The 12,691-nt window shown below is 34.6% G+C and overlaps 1 protein-coding gene across 4 annotated transcripts in view; it reads left to right on the top strand.

Annotated features, from left to right (window-relative positions):
- SMAP1 (small ArfGAP 1) overlaps positions 1–12,691 on the top strand; it is a 190,165-nt gene that overhangs the window by 40,661 nt on the left and 136,813 nt on the right. For 2 of the 4 annotated variants that reach the window (XM_047103213.1, XM_047103208.1), the window contains exon 2: positions 5,669–5,802. The exons of 1 other annotated variant lie outside the window; for it this stretch is intronic. In XM_047103213.1, coding sequence (XP_046959169.1) covers positions 5,669–5,802 — 134 coding nt within the window. Of the gene's footprint in view, positions 1–5,668; positions 5,803–12,691 lie in introns of those variants that run through there. One more of the 4 variants, XM_047103209.1, reaches the window with a different exon arrangement.

Below are 12,691 nucleotides of genomic sequence, written 5' to 3'. Positions count from 1 at the left end.
CCTTTCCCTAGGCATCCACTACTGTGATAGTGTGTTATGAAAATACTCTTTACAGCTCAGTTGATTTTTGCCCTCCCTCTCCCCTGTCTTCCCCCTTGATCAAAATTCTGTATCCTTTGCAATTTCCTTCTTCAACAGATCAAACCAAATCCAGTTCTACTGCCTGTAATCTTGGGGATCATGGGGAAAGAAATAAAGTTAATTATAATAATGTGGGAAGCATTGATACTTCTGGAGAGTTGAAAAGATTATTTGCATCTTTATATTATTGGCCTCCACAGTGAGTTGGCATTTCAAAAAGTTGACACAATGAAGTAAAAGCAGTCTGCCAGTGTAAAGGAATTTTGTTTGGAAGGTTGGAAATATCATAGTAGGAGATGGAGAGTTTCCATAGTTGCATATTGAGATACGTCCGCGGCATCGTCTTGGCTCTTTCTCCCCCCTTTCTAGCATTTAAAACCCTAAATTTCTTACTTCTGAAAATGGTGTGGTAATATTTCCTACCTCACATTTATTAGGATTTCATCAGACAGTATATTTGGAAATATGGTGAACAATGTCTTGAATATTCAGTATGGTGGTGGTTTCCTCTAAAAGAACCTTCTAGCAATTTTGGCAGCAGTAACTCAGGTGGCTCAAGGCCTTAGCTATCATTTGTAAGCTAGAGGCTGCCTACATTTTTATACCAGATGTTGTGCTGCATCCAGAAATCAATAAAATGATCCTTTTCTTAAAGAGATCACGGTTTCTCAGAAAAGATAGCTAAAACAATTAACTGCAAAATATTGTGATAAATGTTAAAAAATTTTGGGGGGGAATTGGAGAAGGCTTTATAGAAGAACCAGTCTTAGAAAGAAATTACATTTAGCAGTTAATGTTGTACTCTCCGTTCCTTATCTTGTTTTATTTTCTATTTATATAAAGAAAATTCAAAGTAGTTTTTCTGTTTGCTAGTCTATCATGGTAATCAGAAACTTAAGAGGAGTTCCTTCTCAGATGAGAATGCAGTTTCATCTTATTTCTCAAATGGTACAAAAGCTACAAGACAAGTTTATTCAGTATATTCACTGATGATGGATATGAGTTAAGGTGCTAATATTAGTGAGGCCAAATAACATCTTCTGTTTACTGGAGCTTTTAGTGTGATTGTGGTTATGAGATGAGTAATATTATGCTAGCTTATTTGTGTTGTTTTTAATGAGATAGTGATATGGATAACTCAACCCAATATTTGAATTTTAAATAAACTTTTGATTTTTTTCTCAGCAGATTTGATTCCTAGTATGTTAAAATAAATTTTCACAATTTGAGTCATATACTCAGTAAGAGTAGTGAAAACAGATAAAGAAATATGCTGAATGCTTGAGTTAAAGCCTTGTCAAGAATATTCTAAAATCTTGCTATTCTAAATATGCTTTGTGTATGGCAACATGGGCATCACTGGTTGTTTCTTAGGAATGCAGGATGTCAGATGCCATTCCAGGGCTACAGAATTAGAATCTGCATTTTCATAATATCCCTAGGTTTGTGTATGCACATTAGAGTCTGAGAGATACTGATCTAGAACTGACTTTGCCTTTCCTTAGCTTAGTTTGAGATACAGCTGCTACAATAATTAAACCTTCCAGGTAATTACCTATTTTTATTTCTCTATTTATCTTAGATTTTTGTGTAAACTTCAGAACAAATAGCTGGAAGTATTGTAAGTGATGGAGAATGGGGAGGCAACTCTAACTAGAACAGTCATGAGAGTCCTCTGTAAGCAGGTAGTGTGTGAATTGAGGCCTGTACAACAAAGTGGGCCAGACATGTGAAGACCCAAGGAAGAAACATTTGGGCAGAAGCAGCAACAAATGCGCAAACATGAAGGCCAGACAGGGCATGTATAAATAGTATGTGAGTGGGAATGCTATGGTGAACTTGAAAGTGCTATTAGAAGCCTTCTTCAGAGTCAGGGTAAACCACTGAGCCTGCCATATAAGACCTCCTGCTATCATCTCCTGAAGCTGTCCCCAAATACTTTTAATACTCTAGCCTCCAGTCATAACAAAGTCTTCTACCATACCTCACCTTTGTTAACCTTTGCCAAGAATGTGTCTTGGTATATTCTGTGCCTACTGCCTACTAGTCAGCGTTTAAATTTTTAGATCAGGCTTTGTCACCTATGTGAGACCTGCATGCCTTCCAGCAGACTTTGTCTCCTTAGTTGGAGACATTGCCCCTTATGTATATCGCCTTATGCTAGAATTGATACTCCATGTTATAATTAAGATTTATCCATGTTGATACATGCAGGTTATTCATTTTCAAATTGTATGGTGAGATAATCATACTAGTGAACATATAAGTTATTTCCAGTTATTTAGAAACCATGCTGCTATAAATTTTTTGTACAAGCTTCTTAAATATACATGTATTAGTTTCTTTGTGTGTTTTTCAAACATATTCAGCCATGACCCAGAGAAACATTTTACAGCATGACTTATGTGTGTACGTGTGTCTGTATACACATATATGTAATCGATTTTTTAAAAAGTTGAACAAAACTATATTTACCCTTTGTGTGATGAACTTAAATCTTTCTTCCTTCTCTTCTAAAAATAAGTACTTATTGAGATTAATGAGTTGTGACGTGCCATATAAAATAGCTGCTGTAGGGTATGTTATATGTGAGTGTGTATGTGTACTAAATATGCCATATTACATATATAGCTTGGTAAACCTATGTGTATGTGTATCTAAGCATGTGTGAATAGATTGCCTTGTAGAAGGGTTTATTCATCTAGGACTTTTACTGGATTTCACCAAATTGTTTTTTAAGTGGTTATACCTATTTATACTTGGCTTGGCCTCCTCACTCTGGGAACTTAGCTTTTTACCTTTGTGTCTATGGTCTTACAATAGCATTTACTTGGCAGAGTTGGTAAGTACTCATTGAATAGTTTGGTGAATGAAAATTAGGATTTCATACCAGTACTTGAATGACTGCCATGCTGAACAGTTATTATTTTATCAATTTTAGGTAAATTTTACAAGTCCAGTGTTATAGAGTGAATAACCCAATTGTAATTTTGGTTAGGCTTTTAAAAGTCTATTTTTGGTAGTCCCTGGGTGGCTCAGTCAGTTAAGCTTCTGACTTCAGCTCAAGTCATGATCTCACAGCTCAGAGTTCGAACCCCACGTTGGGCTCTGTGCTGATAGCTCAGAGCCTGGAGCCTGCTTTGGTTTCTGTGTCTCTCTCTTTTTCTGCCCCTCCCCCACCCACTGTTGCTCTCTCTCTCTCTCTCTCTCTCAAAAAGTAATAAACATTAAAAAATTTTTAAAAAGTCTATTTTTGAAGGTCCCTGACTATATATTAGTTAAAATGTGATAACTGTATTCCAAAGAAAGATGCATTGACAAAACTGCATTATTATTTCAATTGGTAAAAAACGATTGGGGCTAACATTTCCAGTAAGTGATAGCCGTTAATTTTTTCCTTGCAGGAATCAATAAAATGGTTTTTTATAGTTGTATGAAGCTGTATAAAACCTGAACATCAGTTAACATTTAATTATATCTCGCTTTTTGTTCAATAGTAAATGGCCATTTTTTTCAATTACTGCTAGCATGATTCTTGTACAGTACTTTTATACATTTGATCCCTTTGTCATCTTTGGTTATTGTAGAATGCACCACTCTGGTGCTACAACTTTTTACCTGTATGGACAGTTACTATCACATTGTGCAATTGATGCTTTCTAATTCATTCAGTCATAACATTTGCTGCATCAAAAAAAAATTGTGCTATAGAGAAAAGTCTCCATTTGTATTTGGCTGTGGGTCTAACATATTCTGAGGGGAATCATTCTATTTTAAGAACAAAAATGAAGGAAGCCACACTTGGAGAGTGTTGAAAATCTTTTCCCATCAGCTCTGGACTCACTGCAGTTTGGGGAGTTGTCTTTTTCTAGAGGAGGAAAGTATTGCATTTTGATTTTCAAAGTTTCTTAGTATGACAATAACTTGCACTTCAGTAGTGCTTTAAAACTTTCAAAGTATTTTCCATACAAGACTCACCTAAAAATGAGGCAGCCAATGTTGACTATACTTAACATATGAGAACCTTGTTGAGAACCTTGTTACTAGTCCAGGAAAGTTTATGCAGTTCTCTGGTGGCAGAGAAGGTTGAATACGGGTCTTTTGGTTTCTAATTCATTTCGATGCTGTTAGCCATCAAACATTTAAATAGAATATATCCTAGATGTTTCTCAGGTTATAGGTATCATTTCTGAAATTTAAAAGCAGGATATTTTGGCATAAATTGTACATGCATAAACTACCTCTTAAGGAATTTTCGAGAGGAATGTGTGTAGTTTTACTGCATTGTAATTACTGAGTTTGGTGTTATTTTGTAGATTTAACTCTCACCTTTAGATAAAAAGTATGCACTTAAAACAGAAGTCTAATGTTTTAAAAAACTTGGTTTTTATTGATACCTCTTACTGTATATAGTTTTTTCATAATCAAGTGATTTATAAAAATCAATTAAGTATATGTTTCTGAATAGTTGACATAATTGCCAGATACTACTTTTATTTTTCCATTTTTACTTTAATTATATAAGCAATATATGAAAATAATCATAAGTATATTTAAAATTATTGAGAAAATACATTCAAAGATATAAAGAATAGTATAGCTAGGGCTTTGTATTCTTGTATCCTTAATGTAAATTTCTGTACAATTTTTTTCAGAATTTTTAACCATGATCCAAAGAACTAATATTTCATAACATACCTTAGTTCATATATAACCTTTCTTAAATCAGGGTTATATTTGGGATTTATCCATTTTATAGACTTCTTGAGGCAGATGTTATTGTCCCTCATTCTTTCTAACAGTTGATTAAAAAGTTTTCCCAATGTGTTGAATGTAAAATGGGGGTTGTTGTAGTTTTAAAGGGCATTTTCCCTAACTGCTAGTGAGATCATGCATATTTTTATATGTTTATTGTCCATATATTTCTTCTTATGTGAATTACCCATTCATATCTTTTTGTATGTTTTTCTTTTATGTTGGTTGTCTATTTCTTACTAATTTCTACATTTCATTGAAAACTCCTTAATTTATATTTGTTGGCAGTCTTTTTGTTTTGTTTTGTTTTTATTTATTGTGAGAGAGAGAGAGAGAGAGAGAGAGAGAGAGAGAGAACAAGCTGGGAGGGCCAGAGAGAGAGTAAAAACAAGCTGGGAGGGCCAGAGAGAGAGGGGGACAAAGGATCTGAAGCAGGCTCTGTGCTGACAGCAGAGAGCCTAGTGTGGGCTTGAACTCACAAACTGTGAGATCATGACCTGAGCAATACTTTACACACTTAATAAAGAACTTACTTTATACTGTGGGACATTACTGGTCCTGGTTTAACTATGCTAGTGAAAACACTATTCACATAAATTAGTTTTAAATTCTTAGGTTTGGGAAAGTTTCTAGAAAAGCAAAATTAGTAAACTCATTAAGGTTCTTGAAGGTTGATTTATAACCTTGCTGCCAGTGCCATTGTAAACTTTGAGCATGTAGAATTTTGTAAGGCTCCATTGTAATTGTATAAAAATCAGAGTGTCTCACTTAAATGCTGTCATAATATTTATTTTAGTTTTTAATATTTATCTTTGTTTTTTCTCCTAATTAGGTCCTCGATGGGCTTCCTGGAATATTGGTGTGTTTATTTGCATCAGATGTGCTGGAATCCATAGAAATCTTGGGGTTCATATATCCAGGGTCAAGTCAGTCAACTTAGACCAATGGACACCAGAACAGATACAGGTAAACATTTCCTTCCTGAGAGATTATTTAAAATATTTAAAATGAGGGGTGCCTGAGTGACTCAGTTGGTTAAGTCTCAGACTTCGGCTCAGGTCATGATCTCCAGGTTCTGTGCTGACAGCTCAGAGCCTGGAGCCTGCTTCAGATTCTGTGTCTCCCTCTCTCTCTGCCCCTCCTCTGCTTGCACTGTCTCTCTCTCTCAAAAATAAATAAGCATTAAAATTTTTTAAAAAAAATATTTAAAATGAATTTAAAATCTTTAATCCTTCTTATATCCAAGGGTTAACATTGCAAAGTAGTATATTAAAATGATATGTGCCACATATACAATTTGGATGTTACTTGAATTGTCCACTCACAAATGTTTATTTCTTTTTGGGTATGTAGTGAACTCAGTTTTTCGTCTATTCTTACCTAAAATGTTGATTTTGAAGTCTTTAAAAAATGAATTCCTTTTCTTTGTGTTGATGAAATTAGCTGGTATAATTCCATACTCTGTTTTGTTATTCTGTCAGTAGAGGGAGCCTGGGTAAAGATAAAGAATAAACCACCTCTGCCTAAGAACTGACTTGAAAGATTTCCCTTCTGTTCAGAAATGTTCTTTATTTTCAAACAGGGCCCAATAGTTGGAAGATAGCCCAGTTAGCAAATGTTCTAATGACTGATTTGGATTGTTTTGAGTGGTTTAGCATTGTTAGAGATAAATCTGTAATTTGAAGGGCTTGCCATTTTTATAGTGTGACAGTCTTAAATTCTCAAAATCTTTCTAATACTTAAGGATAACTGCTAAAATAAAAATATTTATTTCTACTGGTTTTAATTTGTAATTCACAGTGAATTTATACTACTTTTTTCTTATACCCTTTTTGAACTAGCCAAATATACAAATATATATTGTTGAACTTCAGTGATACTCCTACATGCCTCCAATCAGTAAACACCAAAAAGAACACAAAAATTGGCATGGATAGGGTGAGGTAAGGGTGAAAGAATAGAATACAATACTGAGGGGAGTAGATCATATAAAAAAATGAAGATTTGGTTAAAAAAAGTAAAACTTTTGTACTAAAGACCTGTTTATGCCAAAGTATATTCTAGATAGAACCAAGATTTAAATATTTAAAAGAAATTAAATCTTAGAAGTATTTGGAAAAAATAACAGATCTTTAGGCTGTAAAGTCAAACAGAATTCATTTAGTTCACTCTTAAGGTTTTGAGGTTTTTGCTGGCTAGGGCATAAAGGAAATATGACACTTTATGTATTTTCATGATCCTTGAGGAGAAAAATTATTTGTTCTATCAAGGAAGCATAGCTTTTTGAACATTGCATATAAGGCACTGTTCTTGATAGCATCTCTATAGTAACTTTGGTAACAGATTTCAAATGTTTTTTCTTAAGTTGTCTTCAAGAAAATGTGAAGTGTAGCTTGAAAATGCAACTTGGTGTTTGTATTGGGTTATGGAGGTACAAAACATTCAAGACCCAAGGTATATTGCCTTTTAATGGTTCATTTCACACTAAGGATAAAACATGAAATCCATGGACAATTCAGTTCTCCAGAAATAATATTTGTCTCAAGTAAGCTGTTAAAAGGGGTTGAATGGCAGTTTATTTGAGGTAGACAGCTGTTCTTTTCCTGTAGCTTAGAGCAGAACTTCCCAGTCAGAGGGCTACAGTTCACTCATTTTCTGTGGAATAAGTTACCATTAACAACAGCAAGATACTGAATTATTAAAAATGGAAGGCTTTTGAAAACAATTATTAATACACAATTTTTGAAATTGTATTTGGACACAATTTGAATGGTTTTCAACTGTCAGTTTCTTGAAATAAGAATTATTCTTTTGGAATGCAAGACTTTCGATGAGTATCACCAGAGAATGCTCTGTATGACTTCATATACCACACTGCTCCTCTTAAAGATCAGATCTTCTATGATAAGAAATAAGGTTAGGATGTGCTCAATTAAAAATTAAATAAGTAGACAATGAAGTTTTAGTTTTAAAAAAAAGTATGGAGAAAAAAGTATAGAGAAGGTTAATCACACAGGCAAATGAGCATGACATCTAATATTCTTGTGGTGGGCCTTGTAAGTACTTGTTCTTTAAAAATCATTCTGGGACTGCTGTTCTATAAAAATCCCCCAAGGTTCCATTCTACAGAGCACAACCTTTATCTTAACCTAGAAAATTTTAAGGCAACTGATTCTAAAAAGGCAGTAGAACAAAGTGATTTAGAAAGTTGTCTCTAGATAGTTAGGTTGCCACAGTTAGACCTGGATGAGCTTGACAGGATACTTCACCTCAGGGTGCCTCAATTTCTTCATTTGTGAAATGGAATAGTGAGAGTATCTACTTCTGTAGGTTGTTGTGAGGATCAAATAAGTTAATATGAGGAAAGCGTTTAGAACAGCACTTGATACATTTTAAATACTCGATGTTAGCTTATCAGTTATTAGTAGTATTCATTCATTTGTTCATTAGGTAAAACCCTCAGTACTGCTGCCTTGAATATCTTTCTGATCCACGCAACATAGCTTCTTAGTAAATCCACTGTGATGAATTGGTTGTTAAATGTACTACTGAGTAAATAAATAAATTGACTCGTGTGGTATTATTGAGTATAAATTACTTTTTTGAGAATATTTGTGAAGTATAATTAATTCATTTTTAGTAATATTGCATGTTAAGGCATTTTGAGATGATTAGGTGATCATATTGGTTGTCTGTTGAGGTTGCTCCTATTCAAATTTAAGTTTATCCTTTTGCCTGTAATGGTAGGTATGTTCCATTTAATCCACTTCTATTTATACCTATGCATTTTATTTTTTTACTTAAAAAATTGAAGTATAATTATAGAGACAATAATTTACAGATATAAGTGAGTTTTATGTGTCTTGGCAAATGTCTATACTGTGTCACCAACACCCCAATGAAGATATACAGAGCATTTCCATTATCCTAGAGAATTTACTTGTGCCAATTTAGGGGCAACTACTACATTGACGTCTGTATCTTTAGGTTGCTACACGCTGAGATTTTTATCTTTTGGATAAGGAAGAGTGAAGATCACAGTGTGTTTTAGTGTTCCTTATTCATATGACATTTTATAAGAATTTCTTTGATTTAAAAAAGAAACAAAACTTGGGAGATTATTATTTGTAGAGAGAATTACTCTACTGCATATAGTTCTACCCTGTGTCTTCCCTTACCACCCCCCTGCCCCACCAACATTTCATGAAAATTATGCTTCTAGTTTTCAAAGATGGTACTTAGTTTTGGGTAGTTATATATATTTTTAGATCTTTAATAGTAAATGTGGAAACATGATTTAATCTCTGAGCCCAGTCAGACTATAAGTAAAAATGTTCTTTTTTGTATCTCTGTAAAATGTAACTACGTAATAAGTTTTGCTTCAAAGCTTCTTATCAACTGATATTATACGTATACCATATTTATGTCAGTTTTTTATATACATGTTGTGAGTGTGTGAACCAAGTTTTAGGACATCTATCATATATCATAGCTGTGTTAAAATAGCTATATACTTATTTTTGAAAGAAAATAATTTATCTACCAAAACTTATTTTGATTTTTATTAGCATGGAAATAGAGTTACTCACCTTACATTTTAATCAAAATTCTTTTTTGAAATGTGGTTCATGGTCAGATTAAATGTCTTTAATTTTGAGTTTATTGTCAGGCACTTTTCAAATTTTTGGAAAGGACTATGTACTTTTATAAATACCTTTTTAAAAAAAATTTTTTTAATGTTTATTTATTTTTGACAGAGAGAGAGAGAGACAGAACATGAGCAGGGGAGGGGCAGAGAGAGAGGGAGACACAGAATCCGAAGCAGGCTGTAGGCTCTGAGCTGTCAGCACAGAGCCCGACGCAGGGCTCGAACTCACAGACTATGAAATCATGACCTGAGCCGAAGTCAGATGCTCAACCGACTGAGCTACCCAGACACCCTTATAGCCTTTACTTTTTATTATGTACTGGTTTGTTAACCCCAAGTATTACCATTTTCCTACATTATTTAAATTTTTTAATTATTCATTTTTCAGTGCCTTATTGAAGGAGTTAAAATGAAGAATACCTTATTTTTATTACAGAGGAACACGACTTGTGCTCTTGTTTCTTAGCTTACTTTGTGCAGAGTCTTGTAAATGGTACTAATGAAACATCTTAGTGAGATTTGTCCCTATTGCAAAGTATACTCCATATATTTGGTATTTATCGTGATAACATTTGGACCACTTTTTTTTTTTTTTAATTTTTTTTTTTCAACGTTTATTTATTTTTGGGACAGAGAGAGACAGAGCATGAACGGGGGAGGGGCAGAGAGAGAGGGAGACACAGAATCGGAAACAGGCTCCAGGCTCCGAGCCATCAGCCCAGAGCCCGACGCGGGGCTCGAACTCACGGACCGCGAGATCGTGACCTGGCTGAAGTCGGACGCTTAACCGACTGCGCCACCCAGGCGCCCCCCTTTTTTTTTTTTTTTTAATTTTTTTTTTCAACGTTTATTTATTTTTGGGACAGAGAGAGACAGAGCATGAACGGGGGAGGGGCAGAGAGAGAGGGAGACACAGAATCGGAAACAGGCTCCAGGCTCCGAGCCATCAGCCCAGAGCCCGATAGACCACTTTTAATACTTTATCTGTAAATCTTTTAGTAATATTCTCTCTCAGGTTGTTTACTACTGACTAGTGTCATTTATTGGTATGGTACTTAGTATTTTCTTGGGAACACCAAGGCCACACAACTGAAATTTATCGTTTATAAAGTATATCATGGGGAACTTCACATTTGAAATTGCCAGTCTCCATAGATACATGATTTATCCTTAGTGAACTTGCCTTCGACATTTGTAGGCATTTTTACCCCATCTTAATATCTTTACCATTTTTACTTTAGCTTTGACTATATTTTGGCTGGAAGGAAAGGTCTTTATTTTTTAAATGTTTTATTTATTTTTGAGAGAGAGAGAGAGAGAGAGCGAGCGAGCAATCGCAGAGTGTGAGGGGGGAACGGCAGAGAGAGAGGGAAACACAGAATCTGTGGCAGGCTCCAGGCTCCGTGCTGTCAGCACAGAGCCTGACCCGGGGCTCGAACCCATGGACAGTGAGATCGTGACTTGGGCTAAAGTGGGAGGCTTAACCGATTAAGCCACTAACGGGCCCTGAAGGAAAGGTCTTTAAATCCAACTGTTTTCACATCATTGTTTCCGATTGTAACAAAAGAATAGAAGCTTTCTTTCCTCTCATTCCATCCAACCCTAGTGTTTTTGCTTTGACTTGCAGCTTTTTGTTTTCTTGTTTTAGGGACAGAATAGTAGGGGGTTGGCTGCTAGTTTCTCTGCCTTTATTTTCATTTGCAGCTTTCCTTCCTACTTTTCCACCTAAGAATTATACTTATTTGGAGGCATATTTAAATTCTTTCTTTTTCTTTGAAATGTATTACTCACACCCTTCTGCCATAAAAAAGTCTTCCTAAAATACCATCTTCCCCTCAACACACAGCTCTTGGCTTGTTCAGCCACTGAACATTTATTAAGTACTCACAGTGTGCCAGGCACTGTATTCTAGTGACTAGCTCTAATCTTCCTTTAGCAGTTGAATTTCTCAAGCAAGATCTTTACCCACTATTTTATTTCTTTACCTTACTTCTGCTTCTTTTAACTCATTTCTAGTCCCATCATTCTGCTAAGTATGTACTCCTAGAGAATACTAGTTTACCCCTAATGGCCAAATCCAACTCTCCTCCCTACTCCTTGGTCTTCCTGCTTCACTTGATACTACCCCCTGCCTTCTTGAACCTTTTTCTTTGTAAAAGAAGTTGAAGTTACTATTCTACATCTTTTATTTGGTTTATTTAGTCTCCCTTTTTTTTTATGTTTTTTTGTTTTTTTTTTTTTTTTTTTTACTATTTCTTTTTCTGGTTTTTTCCCCCTTTTGGACATTTTCTACAGTTTTGTCTTTAGCCCTATTGTTCTTTAGTCTTTCTCCATAGGATAACCCATTTACTCTGACGGATTCACCTGTTATTTTTTTATGCAGATGGTTCTCCCCTGTCTTTCCAGTAGTGACTTCTATAGTGAATGTCAGTTATTTTTTACATTGCCTGTTAGAGACCTTTGGTAATCATGGATTTATCATTCTTAAGAAGCCTTGGATATCTTTGATATGAAGTGATTGGTAACTTTCCCAGGCATCCATTTTAATTGTATTAATTGTATGTTCTATGAGGCTGGAGTTGGCCAATTCAGTTGATTCCATAGCACTGGAATTTCACATGGCTTTACATATCTGTTCATCTTTGTGTATTAAGTAATTCTTGTGACATAATTAACAATTTTGTTGCTTTATGAAAAATGCTTTGCTATGAAACAAAGGAAGCTGGCTATTAATGCGACGATAGAAATGAAGAGAAATGAATAGATATGACCAGGCATTTTTTTTTTTGTCAGATAACATTATGTGTTTGAGTAGAATAAAGAACAGAATATCAAAATTAACTCTTGCTCTATAGCAGTATCAATAAAACCTCTATATGTTTCATATGGAAACAGGAAAAAAAGATTTATGAAATTGTTTCAGTGTTTCAATGTAGGAAATTTTGGCTACAGTCATAGTTATTAATGGGTAGCATTTATAAATGTTAAGATTGGAAGATGCCTACTAATCAGCAGCTTGACACATTTAAAATTTAAATAATAATCTGGTTGTTCAGACTGGTTTCTTAGTTAATGTCATTATTCTGATTAATCTTAAAAGCTTGTGGTGTCCTTTGGTTCTTACTTCTCTCTTTTGTGTGCCTCTATATTCCATCAGTTCTTAATTCTTTTGTTGCTTCTGTTGCTTTCCATTCTCATTTCTCCTGC

This window comes from Lynx rufus, unplaced genomic scaffold, assembly GCF_022079265.1.
Source record: "Lynx rufus isolate CCGP_SWC_20201006 ecotype Redwood Valley unplaced genomic scaffold, mLynRuf1.p SCAF_6, whole genome shotgun sequence".
Classification (NCBI taxonomy): Eukaryota; Metazoa; Chordata; class Mammalia; order Carnivora; family Felidae; genus Lynx; species Lynx rufus.
The sequence above is the reverse complement of the archived record's forward strand: the minus strand, read 5'-3'. Positions and strand labels throughout refer to the sequence as shown.